General features: G+C 34.3%; 1 protein-coding gene across 1 annotated transcript; it reads right to left on the bottom strand.

Annotated features, from left to right (window-relative positions):
• Positions 1–4,385: 4,385 nt before the first annotated feature.
• Positions 4,386–13,960, bottom strand: LOC137831038 (cyclin-dependent kinase C-2-like). Its single transcript, XM_068638538.1, has 12 exons — positions 13,489–13,960; positions 9,661–9,742; positions 9,322–9,412; positions 9,208–9,237; positions 7,914–8,023; positions 7,765–7,837; positions 7,545–7,665; positions 7,322–7,439; positions 6,753–6,892; positions 6,554–6,611; positions 5,777–5,847; positions 4,386–5,321 (listed from the first exon to the last, which is right to left on the bottom strand). The coding sequence occupies exons 1-12, from the start codon at positions 13,596–13,598 to the stop codon at positions 4,760–4,762; spliced, it is 1,566 nt and encodes a 521-aa protein (XP_068494639.1). The 5' UTR covers positions 13,599–13,960; the 3' UTR covers positions 4,386–4,759.
• Between the last annotated feature and the right edge of the window lie 4,345 nt (positions 13,961–18,305).

An 18,305-nucleotide genomic window follows, 5' to 3' on the forward strand; every position in this document is an offset into this window, starting at 1 on the left:
CGAGTCCTTTGGATTATCTATGTAACCGTTATTAATCGTTTCATAAATAGCCGTTCATCATTTAAGGCTCATTGATTAGGTCGTCTTGATCATTAAATAGAGAGTAACGGTCTGATTCACAAGTTGGGTTGTCACCTGTGCTATTGGTCATTTTTTGATCTATAGATCGAGTAGGTACAAACAATATTATGGTAATTTATTATACAGTATCCGTAGGCCCAGTAGATGAGTGAGATTAACCTGTGATCAATATGCATTGGTAATAAAATTCTAAATTCTATTATGATTTTATCTTTAAAAGAAAATTTGATGGGTTATGGAAGAAAGGTCTTTGACTTCAATTTTTACAATGACTATTAACATACTAAAACAATCTCCCAATAAAAAACTAAAAGTAATAAGGATTTATCTTTTAAATAACTTTTTTTACTGTTTCTTTCTGCACCTTCATATGTTCTTTTCCCACCTCCACAATTTTTTGTATTTCCAAAAATATCCCTCTGTAATATTCCGAATTATATAATCTGCAAGTCTTTTTTCAAATTTGTAATTAGCTCCCGGAGTACATAATCCAAAAGCCTTTTTTTCATATGCATGATTAGTTTCCGAATTACATAACTTGGAAGTCTTTTTTAGCTTATGGATTATGTAATCTAAAAGTCTTTTTTCAAATGCATGTCCAGATTACATAATCCGAAAGCTACTCTATAAGGATGACACAAGAAGAATAAAAAAGTATTTTCACATTTTGTATAGAGGTGACAGAAGAATATATGGAGGTGCAGGAAGAAGCAGACTAACTTTTTTCATTCCTACATGTGATGTCAAGGTTTCAACTCATATAAGTAGTGTGGCGTCCACTATTGGGCTCGAACCCAGGACCACAAGACCATAAGATTATAGGAGAGGACTCTGGATTAGTGACTTTCCAGGATAATTTATGCATACGCCAACACTAAACGTATTGGCTTAAGAAATGCAGAAAATATCAGCTTGTATTCAAATGGCATTCATAAGAAAATATATTTCATTACCGAGATGATTCACTCGACTCCAAGCTGCCTTTTCATTGTAAAATACTTTTTTAATCTGTTTGATCTTAGGACTATATGATTTTCACAATCTCATTATGATTTTCACAATCTCATTATGATATTCACAATCTCATTAACATAAATATGCGTACCTTGATCCATGAAGATTTGTTCTTCAATATGTTAATAAAAGATGATCACAAAACTGGTTTTCTCCTTCTTGACCTTTTTCTCACTTTTACAAGACTTTCTGATGGAGTGGAAAATGTCTCATGTACTTGGTTGAAGGAGGACCAATTTCTTTCTCTTAAAAAACAATTATTAGCACATTCCATCAATGTGCCTAAATATAGAAACAAAACTTTTAAAAAATACCTTTTCAAATTTGAAATTTGAAAAGTAACTACCTTTCAAATTTCAAATTTAAAAAGTAACTACCTTTCAAATTTCAAAACTAACTAATATTTTCTTTTTATTTTATTATTTATTTCTTTAAATCACATATATGCCACGTAGGACATATATGCATATTTTACATTCTCCAACTTGGCCAATGTGGCAGAACTACGTTAATTGAAAATAAACCATAAATATAAGGTTGAAATATCTTAAGCATTGGTTATATAATTATATCATCATTAAGTATAGGCTAATATGGGTATTAGCGGTTTTATGTCATTAGATCAACATAGTTCCTTCTAAGTATTACAATATTAGTTTTCTACTTAATATGACCTATAAATGAAAGGCTCGTGATGGTCCAACAATAATGTCTTAGTCAAAGACAAATCCTGTTTGTTAAGACTATGTTAACCTTGCATCATAATATTGGTACTAAACGCGGTTTAATGAATGAAAGTTCAGCTTATCTGTGGCATAAACGTTTGGGTCACATATCCAAAGAAAGAATACAAAGATTGGTAAAGAATGAAATCCTACCTGATTTGAATTTTACTGATCTTGGTATTTGTGTAGATTGTATTAAGGAAAAACATACAAAACACACAATTAAGAAAGCAGCCACAAGAAGCACACAACTCCTTGAACTTATACACACTGATATATGTGGACCTTTTGAAGCTTCAACTTTTGGTAGAGAAAAGTATTTTATCACATTTGATTGTTGTCGTTTTGCTATCAAATTAATATGATTCTAGCGTAGACTTGTCTAACACTAGAGAGATGATAGTATAATTGTGGACAGAAGTCTCAAAGTCGTCTCCTAACGAATCCAATAGTAAAATCAGTTGATCAGGGTTTAGAATCTATCTGCAAGCAATAAAAGTTAGCAATAACAATGAAGTTCATTTATTATAAATTGTTTAAGGATCACCCAAAGGTAGATTAATTGTTTTATAATCATGAACATGATAGTAGTTAATTAATATATTTGATCAAATATGTTTAGTATATCCAAAGATTGCAAATATGTCTAATTGAAGTATATCTAATTATCATTTACGTAAGAAAATATATGTATATATATATATTGTATTAGCATCAATTATGTTTATTGAAATGCATTGTTGGATCATCCAAAAGAGAACTTCAATGTACATTTATTATCAATATAACTCAAAGCATTAAACTATGAACATTGTATGTTCTATGCAACATTTGATTTTGTCTCTCTTCATTCGCAAGCCTCGTCTATTGTGAAGTTCAATGGACTTAATTTTCCTGAATGGTCCGAACAAGTTCAGTTTCACTTAGGTGTTCTGGATCTTGATTTGACACTCTTAATTGATAAGCTCGCTGCTATTACTGAAACTAGCAGTGTTGAACAAAGATCTTTCCATAAGAATTGGAAAAGATTAAATAGACTAAGTTTAATGTTGATACTAATGACAATAACTGAGAGCATTAGGTCAACAATTCCTAAAATTGATGATGCTAAGAAATTTTTGGAATCTACCAAAAGTATATCTCAATCTGATACAACTGATAAGTCAATTGCTGGGACATTAATGAGTACGTTAACTACCATGAAGTTTGATGGTGGTCGTACAATGCATGAGCACCTCACTGAAATGAAAAACATAGCAACAAGATTGAAATCCATGGGATTGGAAGTGAATGAAAATTTCCTTGTACAATTCATCATGAATTCCTTGCCTCCTCAGTATGCTCCATTCCAAATAAATTACAACACTATTGAAGATAAATGGAATGTGACAGAATTGCAAATTTACTTATTCAAGAGGAAGCAAGACTCAAGAAGCAAGGAAATCACTTGGTCAATCTTGTGGGTAAGTCAGGAGTTAAGAAGAAACTAGAAAAGAAAAATCAAAGGGGCAATAAAGGATCGTTAAAGGTTAATGAGTCATCTGCTAAAATCCACAAAGAACAAAAGAAGGACGTGTGTCATTTTTGTAAGAAAATTGGACACTGTAAGAAAGATTGCCTGAAACATAAGATATGGTTCGAAAAGAAAGGTAAGCTTATTGCTTTCGTATGTTTCAAATCAAATTTGGCAGAAGTTCCTTGTAATACTTGGTGGATTGATTCTGGTTGTATCACTCATGTTTCTAATACGATGCAAGGATTTCTTATGACCCAGACCACAAGATTGACCAAGTGATTTCCTTACTTCTTGAGTATTGCTTCCTCTTGAATAAGTAAACTTTGCAATTCTGTCACATTCCATTTATCTTTAATAGTGTTGTAATTTATTTGGAATGGATTCATTATGAATTGTACAAGGAAATTTTCATTCACTTCCAATCCCATGGATTTCAATCTTAATGCTATGTTTTCCATTTCCGTGAAGTGCTCATGCATTGTACCACCACCATTAAACTTCATGGTAATTAACATACTCATTAATGTTCCAACAATTGACTTATCAGCCGTATCAGATAGAGACATTCATAACACAATAAATTTACTCTGGTTTATGCTTAATAAGTCAGGTCATTATTAAAATTGGTGAAGTTTATATATTGTAACTTCAATAATCACCTTTCAGTTTTCATTGCAAATATGTTTAATATTGTAACAAGTAATAGTAGGTGCTCTAATTTGAAAGAAAGTAATGTAAAATCTTGCATTTATTAATTAACAACTACTATTTCACGTGTTTATTTTCCAATACATTTAGGATTTGATTTCTAATTTCATATTTTCCATTATTAGTATATATATATATATATATGTGTGTGTAACCAAACTAAACATTAACCTTTTATATTTAGCTGCTTACACAAACTTGAAAGCTTTCTCCAAACTATGAATATCGTTTCTCATCACAAAATTAAGCATTTTTTTTAAGTCGTGTACAACGATAAGTTGATATTTTTGGCCTTCACATCACGATAGAAAGGGTTACAGAGCATCATAAAAGTTTGAAAATAAAGAAACCAAAACTTGGTACAAGATTCCCAGAAAAACAGTGTCAGCAACAACAGTAACCTGTTATACATCTCTAAGCATACTGCTTTCATTAGTACATGCCCCAGAGAAATCTAAGTCATTAAATATTAAATGTGAACTACAAAAGGATTAAAAGGTTCGCTTACCTTCTTTCATCATGCTCTCTCTCTCTGACTCAAAGACAAAAAGCATCATGCTAGGTGCCTCAAACACTTCATTGCAGTTCAAGTACTCATACTCTTACTATATAATGTCAATAATCAATGAATAGGAGCTGATCTTTCTACAAGTGTTCATCAACTACAGTGTCACCAAATCACAATACCAACCATATGATAAGAAAATAAAGGGTTTTACTGCTGCCAACCATACTGTTGGTTGCGGTTGCCACCCATCATGTTTGAACCACGCCCTGCTGCTGATCCACCATAAGGAGCACCTGGAGGATAATTTGGAGCTCCAACTCCATAGCCACTACCACCCCCACCACGAGGACCACCACTGGGCCCACCAGGCATACCACTTGAACCATACGATGCACCCCGCCCTTGGGGAGGATATGGCCCACTGCCATAACCGCCACCTCCTCCTCCTTGACCTCCACGATTCGGGTGATTGTATCCCCCACCAGGGTTCCCACCAGGAGGATATCTTCCAGGCCCACCAGAGGGACCTCGAGGCTTCCCATAATGATGGCTAGGCCCTGCAGCAACTCCTGGTTGAGACCCATGAATAGCGTGGTTAGGACCTTGTCGCATTTGAGGGTGCTGCTGACCAGCCTGCTGAATAGGGGGCAGCCGCGAATGCTGTTGAGGATGCTGCATTTTAAGACGCTTGGCATTTTCTTCGTTTTGTCGTTGCTGCTGGCGCTTTTTCTTGGTCTGGAACTCGTGTGATGACTCATATTTGGGTAAACTAAGACAAACAAAGAAGTACGAGAAAAAAACTGTAAATGACTGTTGATAGAAGCAACACACGATATAATGTTAGGAATCAAATCTCAAAGAGCAATAACAAACGGAAACAAATATCAGTGAACATAATATATTCTTTGATTTCTGAAAATGACAATAAATGTAAAAGGGAGAATATCCCCAGTGCCCACATAGCTCAGCTCCTATAGAGAAAAAGAGAATTCCCTCCTTAAGCGACAATGATTTTTTTCAAAAAGATCTGCCCCCTTCCTCTCTCTTCAAAACATCCTATAACCGAATTCCACTCATGATTGTTGATGTGCAAGCTGATCATTTAGACCTTCACTCTCTAATTGGGCTCTATCAATATATGTATATAATCCTATGAAGATCACATACTCCTTCCAAGAAAAATTAATATTTTGAAAATAAAAACTCTATCATGGGAGGCCATACCTCTTAGGATCACATGGTAATGGATCAGTCCAGAAATATTCACCATCAAGCGCATCCTTGGCAGTAATTCTCTGTCGAGAAATCAAATTGGCAAAAAATATTAGGATGCAGATCAAGAACAGCCATCCAGAAAGGATATCTCCCAGTAGTGAATACTGAATAATACTATCATTGGGGTTACACCAAAACGGAACAGTGTGTCATGTTTTAAAATACTTCTCCCGGTTCCCTTATAAAAGTCAAATAAATAATTCATCAAGACTAACAAAAATAGAAAATTAGTTAATTTTAATTAATAACATCACAGATTAAATTCAATTCCAGAAAACACCCATAAAATTATATGGTTTAAGTGGTTTATGACACTACTGGTAATTTAAGAAATAAATTTTTCTACCAATAAGGTTACCGATAAGAGCCTAATGAATTCATCCACTTGCATGGACAATGAGGCTGTGATAGACATGAATATACTATTTCTAAGTTTAGTCTCACACCAAAACTGCCATTGTTTATTATTATTTTTCTTTTCATCGTTTTGATCACGTAACATCAGCCACTCAACCAAAACCAGATGATATCATTTCTTTCATTGGCTCAGAAGGAAATATGTCAACATTTTAGACAACTTTAATAATAGTGGATACAAACATTCAATTAAACAATATCAAATTAAAAGAGTCGGGGTAGTGTAAGAAAACAGGAATAGCAGGTATTTGAAAGTTGAAACAGATAAAATGAAACGACTCAACATTTATTCAGCAATTAAGAAAATACCTGAGCAGGATCAAGTGTCAGCATCTTCTCCAACAATTCCAGAGCATGACGATCAAAACTACAATTCAGTCACACAGAGAAGCTCTTAAGATCAACAGGCACATATGTAAAATAAAATAGTATGCAAGATTGGTCTTTCCATTGGTTGGGGAGGAGATAAAAATCATGTAGAATTACTTATGCTCATACTGACACTTACTGTCTGAAAACTTCCCGGAGACGTCTTTTCATTGGTCGCGTTGGTTTAAACTGATTATACCAAGGAGTCTTGGAAACACCAGGCCAGTTCACTTCATCTGGTGCTCCACACAGCTCAAAAATCTTATTTAATTGTTCTGGCTACAATCGTTGCAAAGAAAACATGCATTACCATCCAGCTGTACTATAAACAATTAGCAAGCGTACATACATTGAAGGCCACACGTCATATAAGAAAGAAATGGAATGAAAATAAAACAAAGTAATAGATTCTTTAAAAGTATTAAGGTTAGATCTTGAAATAAATCAGACAGCATTATTACCATTCCATCTAGCCGTGCTGAGCAAACCACATAATAATGCAAACATTTGCAGATTAAAATAAACATTTAGATTGGCACCGAATATTTGAAGTAATATGAAGTATCTTTTCATCCAGGCATCAAAACAAAGTTGTATAGTTAGTAGTCATCACATACTGGATTAAAGTATGACTAGCCACCAAACAATTTCCCTAGAACCACTAATATTTTACCCTAATTTCACATGAAATTATATATTATCACTAACCTCGTCTTTTCCAGGAAAGATAGGCTTCCCATGAAGAAGTTCTGCGAAGATGCACCCCACAGACCACATGTCTACAGCTGGTCCATACCTTGTTGTCCCAAGCAGCAGCTCAGGGGGTCTAATTATAAAATGAAATCAATGTGTGTAGGCACAAATTCATGATGCAACCCTCCCAAATAAACAGTCAGGTCAAAATTAAAAACCTAATAAGAACACGAATTACCTGTACCATAGTGTGATGACACGATTAGTAAGATTTGCATTGTGCTCATTAGAAAATGATCGTGCCAATCCAAAATCAGCAAGTTTCAGATTACCTTCATTATCTATTAGAAGATTTGAACCTGCAATAAAACATAACACGTTAAATATGAGTAACAGATTTGATACGATCTATAATCAAAACCTGTATATGTATCTTAGAAAGACGGGCAGAAGGACACCTTTGATATCACGGTGAAGTACTTGATTTACGTGACAGTAATGCAGCCCAGTCAGAAGCTGCCGCATGTAGCACTACCAAAGGAAAAAAGAACTCAAGCATCATTAAAATACTAATAATATATCAATCAACACTTAACGTTAACAGTACCTTAATTTGGGGAACTGTGAATCTCATCCCTGGTCGGTCAGCAAGACCAGTCAAATCATGGTCCATGTATTCAAAGACCATATAGATGCCACCTTTATATTTGTTACCGTCTGCACAGTTAAAAACAACAAAACAAAGATGTAGTAGGAACTACAGAAAAAAAAAAACAGAATTCAAAGGAGGTGAAGATATTCCCCCAGTCAAAACAGTAAGAGTGTGTTTGGATAGGGAATTTTAAAAAGCTAATTCATTGTTAAGAGAATGTGAAATTCTTTATGGCAAAATAAGTTGTTTGGGTAAGGAATTTTAAGAGAAATTGAAATTCTAGAATTTAGAATAATTGGATTGCTTAAAATTAGAGAATTTCAAATTCGACTTAAAAATAAGAATTTGAAATTCTTCTTATTCTCAAATTCATGTTTTGCTCTTTGTAATTTCCCCTTAGCTCAATTATGGTAGGGTTGTCATCAGCTTCACTGAGACCTAGATATTTTCGGGATGACTACTTTACCGTTGATGTCGACTACGGGTTCTTTTATTGATGTTAATAGGAGTTATTTTGTAATTGTTGTTAGAATTTTTTTTTTGTAGTCCACAATTATTTCTTGCTCGATATTAATTAGTTTTCTTGACCCATATCGGGAGACTATTTTCTTGCAGACGTGAATTAAATTTTTTTCAAGAGACATCTCTCTTGATTATTTTTTTTGTTGGTGTATGTAGTGGTTTTTTCATCATAACCAAATTTTATTTTCTGTCAATAGTTAGTTAGTATTTATTTTCTAATGTTAACCAAAAAACTTTCAGCCAACATTAATTAGGATTGCTTCTTTTTTTTTACCGATCTCAAATGGGGAAATTTGACAGTCAACACTGATAGAAAAAGTCGGCAAAAAAACCCCAGCTGTCAGGTAGAAAAATCTTGATTAATGTCAGCCTAAATAATTGTAGTCAAACTGAAAATAATCCCGTCAATTAGGAAGAAGTTTTGCAAATATAAGAGTAAAAAAATCTTGAAGAACTTTGACCAAAAAATAACATCAATCAAGATCGCCTGCAAAAGATTATCAATATTTATATTTTTGAATTTTTTAAAATTATTTCATATTTAAATAATTTATTGAATTTGGTGGTAATTGAAATACTTTATCCTAATAAGAAAATTAAAATTCACTAAATTTGAATTGCCTTATCCAAACAAAACATTTGAGAAATGAAACAATTTGAAATGAGATTAGATACTATCTAATTGAAATCGGCAAATTGACTATTATGATGAAAAATAATAACTTGCCTGGCCTCCCTTGATCATCTTTCTCCGGACCTGTTAAATAACCCAAATTTTAGAAATTAAATTGAAACCTACACTATTCTGATAACAGTGCATTTAGATCATTGAAAAATGTACCTGGGGAAGTCACAATTTCTTTCAACTTGATTACATTTTCATGATGTAGTTTCTTTAGAATTTTGATTTCGCGAATAGCTGTTATAGGAAACTGCAATCACAAAATTCAAAGTACGATGCAAAGGGAGACTTGTTACAAACAGGGCAACGCATAGTTACTGCAACTTCAGATTTGACTCCACTGATTTGGACAATCAAATGTTTGGAAATACGGGAAATAAATACCAAGGGTATCACATGTGAAGTATCAAACCAAGAGCATTATGTCATTAACTTATAAGTTATGCTTCCACAGATTTAATATATAATGAAGCATCTGCAATGAGGTCAAAGATATACCCCTTCTCTCTCATTGTCCATTCGTATCTTTTTCAGAGCAACAATTTCACCAGTTTTGATCTCTCTAGCCATATAAACCTGACTGCAAGCAAAAACATTAAAACTATTATTTCCCTCCAGGAAAAAACAGCAATGATGGAGAAACATTCCAAAGGCAAAAGTTTAAAGCATTTTCATGGAAGTCCAATGTCCTGTAGAAGAAGAAACAAGTATCCAAACCAAAAAGGTGTGAATAAGCTAAAAAAACGAGTATCCAAATTCTAAGTTGTTATTGTCCTTTAACTCTTAAATTTGATTCAATTTGGTCCTTCTGCCAACAACAATAAGCATTTCCCCGGAAACACATATGAGATAGACTTCTATAAAATTGTTAAAAGCATTAGTTTCGCCATCCGTTTGAGCATGAAAAGCAGTAGACCGCAGCAACTTTACCCCATGTCTTTACATCCGTTCGATCCATGCAATTTGAAGACATTATCCAGAAAGAGTTGTGCAACTTTTGCAGCCCCAAAAGGATGAGATAAAGGCAAAAAAGGAGTAACTTAGTTAATTGATCAATGATAATAAAAATAACAATAATAAAGTTAGATTTAGGAAGACCAACTATAAATAAAATCCACAGATATAGATTTCCATTCTCTATCAGGAACAGATAAGGTTGTAAAATTCTAGGAGGTACTTGAAGTAATGGTTCAATTGACATATATGACATTGTTGAACACATCCTTTCCAATTAAATTGTTCTTCCATTCTCCTATAAGTTAGCTAATAACCTAAATGACCCCAATGGCTGAAATATGAAAGTGTTGGAGAATTTTAGTCTTCAAACCTGCATCTTTTCCCACCACCATTTTGCCTTTCCTTTTGAGAACTTCTCCATTCAACGTATAGTGCTTGCAAGGTTGTTGTGTCATTCGAATTTTATCCACTACCTTCAAAATTAAGAGTGTTGCTAATACCTTCAATTCTGGATAAAGCATCGGCTACAATATTTTCTTTGCCCTTCTCGTAAATGCAATTCCATTAATTTCTCCAATCCCCAATTCTGCATGAGAGTAGTAGGAGGTTGTTCCAAGAGATGCTTTAGAGCTTTCTGGTCTGTTTTTATAATTAAATGTTGATCTAAGAGGTAGCGAAATACTCCTTTTCATAAGTTGATAGCAGTTGATACTTTGGTCCCATAGCCTTGCTTGTGTAAGCAATTGGATGCTTTGATTGCATTAGGACTGCACCGTTACTAGTGAAAGGCTTCATGAAGTCTGGCAAAATTAAGACACGTGCTTAAGTTAAAGCCTGTTTTAACTTGTGGAATGCTTCAGTCCGTATGTATTGAGCATTCTTCCATACAAGACACGTTAAAGGTGTTAATATTTTGCCATATCCATGTATAAACTGTCTATAATACCCAGATAATCCTAAAAATCCTGAGTTCTTTCAAATTTGTAGGTTGTGGTCATTGTTGAACCGCTATACTTTTATCAGGATTTGGTTGCAACCCTCTCGTAGAAATCTGATGTCCCAAATAATCCACGTGTAATTTGCCAAAGCTGCATTTCTTCTAAATTAGGACCAACAAATTGTTTTACAAGATTGTCAAGTCGTTTGCAATCAAGTTAAATGATCTTCCCATGTCTTAGTGTAAACCAATGTCATAAAAAAAACTAGAATCATGATGAAGAATATCATTCCTTAAGTTCTAGAAAGTTGCAGGACCCATTGCTGAGACCAAAGGGTAGAATCACCCATTCATAAAGGTCATTGTGTGTTCGAAAAGTTGTCTTATAAATGTCCTCCTCATGCATCCTCACTTAATTATACCCATTTCTCAGATCCAACTTAGAAAAATACCTAGCACCATGTAATTCATCCCAGAGGTCTTCAATTAAGGGTATTGGAAATTTATTTTTAACTGTGAGGGCATTAAGTTTTATGAAATCTACGCAACATCTACATGAACCATCTTTCTTCTTAACCAAAACCAGAGAAGACGCATAGCAGCTTGAAGTTTCTCTGATGAAGCCCATGGACAATAAAGTTTTTACTTGTCTCTCGATTTCAGCTTTTTGAGATTGAGGGTACCTGTATGGCTTTAAACAAACACGTATATCACTAGTTAGAATAATCTTATGATCATGCCTTCTTAGAGGCAATTGAGCAGGTTCTTGGAATACAATCTGAAATTGGTATAATTAGGTATCCAATTGTAATTGTTGTTTTGAGGTTAATTTTGATTTACATTGATTAGATGAAGCTTAAAATCAAACAACAGCTTGTATAGCAAATAGCATAGGTTGGCCTTGTCCTATCTTCAAATTTCTTTAAACTTCTATATTGTCATGTGGGTGTTCCTACCCCTTAACTATGTCTCCCTAATGCTGAAAAGTCATAGTCCATTGAGCACAACTCCAAGGAATTTCACCCAGTGTCTTAAACCATTGCATTCCAAGAAGGGAATCACTGACTAAGGCATGGCTTTATTCCACCAATTCACTGTCTTGGTCTTGTCTTTATTTGAATGTGAATTGACACCTTCATCCAGTTGCTCTTGGACAAAGAAAATTGCATTCAATTTTCCCCAAACCTTACACTTAAACCTATGATTCTTGTCTCGTTTTTCCCACAGAATCGACATAATCCTGTTGAAATTCTTTCAATGACCTCTTTTAGTGAAATTGAACCTACAGATGGAGATTTGGAATCAGCAATAGAGGCTGACTTCTGGGATACTGCCCTAGAATTTTGCTTCAGTGTAGTGGTAGGTGGTGTTCTATGGTTAGACTTGGATTAGCCCACAATCTTGAATATCGGAATTGTCTAAGAGTTAATTTATTCCCATTGATTTTCTTTGTAATTTCTTGAAACACCTCATCCTGTAAACGTGTCAATCTCACTGCTTATTGAATTGTCTTTGGTCTATGGACACAAATAGCTTTTCCCAACTTCAAGCTTAAGCCGATAGTTTAAGGCTATATCCTCAGAAATTGTCACCTAAACAAGAGGTGATCAAAATTTTCCAAATAATCGATTAAGAACATTTCTGTTTTAATCTCACAAGTTCTGCCACTCGGTCGGTCATAAAATGCTCCATCATCAAGTCTGTTTCCAGATTTGAATTCATATTTTACACTAAAAAATCGACAGTTTGAATATAATGGCATTGCCATGAGAAAGCCTTGCCATACATAGAAAGAAGAAATAAAAGCCTCTTTGATTTTCTGGTATGCCTTCAAGCTCAAAAAATTGTTTTGACTTTGCGCACTTGGTACCATCAAAAGATGGAAATTGCAGTTGGGTTCTAACAAGAACCACCTAGACATTTTCCGGTGGACTTTGTGGGTTTCCGTTGTTAACGTGATTTGCCGGCTAGTATTCAAAGCCGCGATAGAAGCAACTAAGCCCTCAATCGATTGCTGCAAAGCTTCCAGTGTTTTTTGTGTTAACTCTTAAGAATCCGCCATTGTCTTGTTCACTGTATCACGGGTGTTTCAAGCTCCTTTGTTGTCACCATCAGACAAATACATTCAAAACAATTTGCAATCTTCTATTACACTCACTCACTCCCAACACAGAAAGGTTGAACAGGAACAATTCAATTCAATACTTCTATATCTCCCTAATGAAAGAACACGGTTGTTATATATAACCCCACATAACAGTTTTAGTTCTGTTTCTACGTAAAAGACTCCAAATATGAACAATAACAAAAACCTCGAACCACATCACACCTCCACAAGCATGTGGAAAAATAACAAAAAAAAATAATTAAACTTTGAAAATAAAAATAGAAAAGCAAGAAGTGTCCATGGTGAGATATGAGAGAACACCAACCCATATGTGCCCTCGCCAATTTGCTCCAACTTCTCGAAGCAATCGACGCTTCTGGACCCCCACGACGGTGACTCGTTCACGTTGAGTTGCCCTGGCGCTGCCATAGCCATTGCACCTCCTCGCAAACCCTAGTGGGTGGTCTTGCTTTACGCCAAACAAAAAACCGAAGCAGGTGATAATCGAAAGAGGGTCTCGTTATTGCTCTCGGCTTTTCGAGCGAGGGAGAGGGTGGAATTCTTCCCGGAAAATGTCCGAGAAACGGCGGTGGGAAAATCGGAATTGGAGTGGAAATTCGAAGTGTGCCGACAAAAGCTTCGAATGTAGTTTGTTTCTACGTTTGTTTCACGAAATTATGTGATACTTATAAATAAATAACGGTTGCAACATTCTTCAATCAATATTACCTCTTTTTTGTTGTTGTTGAAAAATCAATATTATCTAAACTGGGAAATTTTTTTATGAAATCAGGGTTGTGAGAAATTAAATCATGAGCATGATAACTAGTTGGCAGTATCTCGTTGATCTGATGCAAAAAATAATATCTTTAGATATTTTAGTTATTCAAGTCTTCTAATTTTTGAAATTAAGTTTGATTTGAAAATGAAGATTCTTTTATACACATTTATGTGGGTAAGAATTTTTTATAAGAAAATATAGTAAGATGTTAAAAATAATGTAATCATTTATCTTTGTTTCATGACCTTAATAGATTTTTATTGTTTAGAGGTTCTCGTAAAAAAAAATTGAAATATACATTTATTTTTCTTAATCTCTTCGGGTGTTATTTTAGGATAAACAATGTTGGAGTTTTAAGTTCTAAAGTAGACAATATTTCATAATATATGTTATCATCTATGTTTCAATATTAATAGTCTTTTATTGTTTAAGAATTTAGGTCAAGAATAATTTAAATACACATTTATTTCTCTTAATCTTCTCAAGTGCCTTATACGAATAAAACAATGATGGAGTTCTGATTTTCAAAGCGCACAATATCTCAAATGCGATAATTGACCTTGACGAAACATCATCTACTTTGTGGCATGGAATAAAGTGAGCCATTTTAGAAAAGCGGTCCACTACCACAAAGATAGAATCCATACCCTTAGATGTCTTGGAAAGACCTAAGATAAAATCCATAAAAATATCTACCCAAGGCATTGTTGGGATGGGAAGAGGGGTATATAAACCATGGGGTTGTACTTTAGATTTAGCCTTCCTACATGCTATGCATTTATCACAGAAGCTATGATGTGATTCCAATAGCCACATAGAACAAGATTCTTGACACTTTGAGGAATCACCTTGAGCTGGAAAATATAGAGGCACTTTCTTAGAAGTTGGATCATGGTTCTAAAATCAAGAACTCACCAATAACAAGTACCAATTCTCAAACTCATTTGGATGAACCAAATATTGTCAAATTGAATCAACAAAGGAGAAGGAAAAGAAGAAACCGAACAGAATTGAACTTAAAACAAAAGAACCGAACAGAATTTAAAAACAAAACAGAATATAGGTGCTGAAAATAGAAAAACCGAAAGCTAGACAACTCAAAACACAAGATAACATGAACAAATTGAAGAAGAAGAAAGGAAGGAGAAGAGAATGCTCATGAAGATGGAGGAATGGTTGGATGATCACGCCACTAGAAGAATGGATGCTCCTAGATGAGTGTGGAAGCCGCCACTTGAGGAAACCATGGTCCTTCAAGATAAGACTAGAGAAGAAGCTCAAAGCTCTCCAAATGCTCACTCCAATTTTGAGTATAGTTTCTTTAGATAAAATTCAAATCTCAATTTTACAAAGAAGGCACCTCTATTTATAGCCTAAGGTGCTGAAAAATAGGTGGGAAATTTCAAATAAACTCATTTGAAATTCCCACCAAAAACAAGTCACATGGGAGGTGTGACCTTTTTCTACTATGACACCTCCCAAAAACTACACCTACACCACTCTCCTAAGTCACATGGACAATGTGACTTTATTTTACATTTTCACACACCTTTATTTAATAACCAAACCTCCTAAAACTATACAAGAGTATTTCAAAGCTTGGCCTTGCCCCTCATGGGATGGACTTGGGCTCTTTGGGCTTTGGCCTTCTTGGGCTTGGGCTTGGGCTTTGGGCTTGGGCCTCATCTTTATTTTATTTCTTCTTTTAATTTTGAGAAGACTAGAAGAAAGAACTTCAAATGTGAGGGTGGATGTCCTCTTCCTCCATTAATAAAAGCCTCCTTTATTTGATTCTCATCATACTCCTCGAGTTGGAGAGAATTCGTCCACGAATTCTGAATCCCTGCATATAACAAAGTCAGTTTAGTTTTACAATTAAAAGTGGAAGAAAAATGTAAACATGACTTATCTTTTGTAAACAATGGGATTTCAGAAAAGGAGGTTCTATAAATCGACCAAGTTGGAAAAATTTGTTTGGGAATGATGATATCTTTTGGGAAAAGGCATCTTAAATGGTGAAAACCATTAGGAGGTATGAAATCATCCCTAACACTTTTTAACCAAGATGGTGTTGAAATAGAAACCTTGGGTAATGAAAAAGATAAGGAAGGAAAACACCTTGGAGGTGAAAGGAGAAGACTCATGTCAACTTGTTCTTCTTTGTCTTTTTTATTTTGACTTGTGGGAAGTGGGTGAGTTAGGTCTTGTGTTACCTTGTTTATCTTTAAGATTTGCTTTTGTGGACAATGAAGAGCGATGTGCCCAAAACCTAAACATTTAAAACATTTGATATTTGAAGTTTTGGTAGGTGATTTAGGAGTAGAAGGATTTGTAGTAGAAACTTTTTTTGGAAACATGGTTTGTTTGGAAAAAGTGGAAGGAGAAATTTGAGTAGAAATTTTGTTTGCATCCTTCCTAGAAGAGTTGTACAAATCATCATCATGAGTATTTTTGCAAGTTTTTTTCAAAAGATATGATTCTACCTTGATGGCTTTGTGAAACACTCTCTTTAAAGAAGAATATTCTTTTAATTCTACAAAGTCTCTAATATCTCTTCTCAAACCACGTACAAACCATTTAATCTTTGACTCTTCATTAGCATGCATATTCATTTTAGTCAAAGTTGTTTCAAAATCTTTAAAGTATTCATCTACCATCCTATGTCCTTGAGGAAGCCTTTGGAACTTCAACAAGTGTTCCTTCCTAGAAGGAGGAACAAACCTCGCGCGCATACACTCTTTCAAAGCATTCCAAGAAACCACGGGAGGTTTCTTGCGATATATAATGTCCATTACAATTTTATGCCACCATTCTTTGGCATAGCCCAAAAAGGATGAAGAAACTATCCTAAGTTTATCGTCATCTTGGACCTTATACACATGAAAATAATGGTCAACCTTAGTCTCCCATTCTAAATACACATTAGGATCACTATCACCATTAAAACTAGGGACTTTTTTACAAGCAATGTTGAACACTTGGTGATATCTTTGGTCACGGTTATAGCTCTCTTCATGAGAATGATGGTGATGCCTCCTTCTTCTATGTTCTTCTTCACCAAGGACTGAAGCTTTGGAAGGAGAATGCTGTTTGTAAGATGCACCACTTGAATAGCCAGCCATTTTGCAAATAAAAAACAGCAAACACACAAAAACAGCAAACAAGTTAAGAAACAAAATTAGCAAAAACAGTGAGCTTGGCAATGAAACTGCCGAAGTGAAATGAGGCTGAAAAAAGAGATCACTCTCAAAGAAATAATGTTCTTGCACCAATCTGATCTTGAGGCCTTGGAATCCTCAAATGAAATATGTCAAAGCAAGCACACCAATCTTAAGAGCAAACCACCACAAAACCAAAGAAACAATAAAGACAAACAAGAAAAGGTATAAGCAAGGAAAGGTAATTGCAAAAGGAATACTATATGTAAGACAAACTCAAAGAATAAGAATGAAAGACAATCAAGAAAATAAAGAACTCAATGAGAAAAGTAGGCACACAAAAGAATACCTAAGGAAAAGCACTAGAGTAGATGAGGAAAACAAAAAATATTAGCTACTGGAAAATTTTTTTTAATGCAAACTGTGTTTGATATTCACTGATTTAACTGGAACGTTGTAGAGCGAACTGGATTATGAAATTTATACCACAGAAACTTCAAGATGTTAACTCAAAAATGGCACTGGAATCAATTAAAAACAGTAAGCCAATTGAGAGAAATAAATTTTTCAAAATCGCTGCCAGATTACCGTATTTTTTTTCGGCAGAAATGTACACTTTTTTATTTTATTTATCATTTTTTGTGTACTTCATATTTTTGAATGATTCTTTTTTCTATTCTTTTCTAACACTTTGAATATCTCAAATCCAGAATTTCAGAATTTTACAGTACGTAAATCAATTGCAATAAGGAAAAACAGTAAGCACTTTTTTCAGAAACAGAGGAATCCTAATAGGAATAAAAAACAGGATGATGAACTAGCAAAGACATAATAGAAAAAGATGTATTGGAACTTGTATAGGTCTAGAATACAAGTATGAACTCAATGCTAAAAAGAAAATGCTCAAAGGATCAACATCAATTCAGAAAAAATATATGACACCAAAGCAAGAAACAATCAAAACAATAAAAGTACTACTAGAAGTAATGACATATATGGAATAACATGACTAAGACAAAACTTAACAAGATTCAAAAATTAAAAGACACAACACAAATTGTAACAAGTGGAAGGAAGCTTAAGGTAAACTCTAGGAAGGATAATGCCATTCCAAAAGAGCAACCATACTCATAAGAATTATGAGTGCCATAAACCTTTCCACAAACACTTGGAGCAAAAGAAAAACAGCAAGAATACTCAATT

The sequence above is a fragment of the Phaseolus vulgaris genome, chromosome 6 (genome assembly GCF_000499845.2).
Source record: "Phaseolus vulgaris cultivar G19833 chromosome 6, P. vulgaris v2.0, whole genome shotgun sequence".
NCBI lineage: Eukaryota > Viridiplantae > Streptophyta > Magnoliopsida > Fabales > Fabaceae > Phaseolus > Phaseolus vulgaris.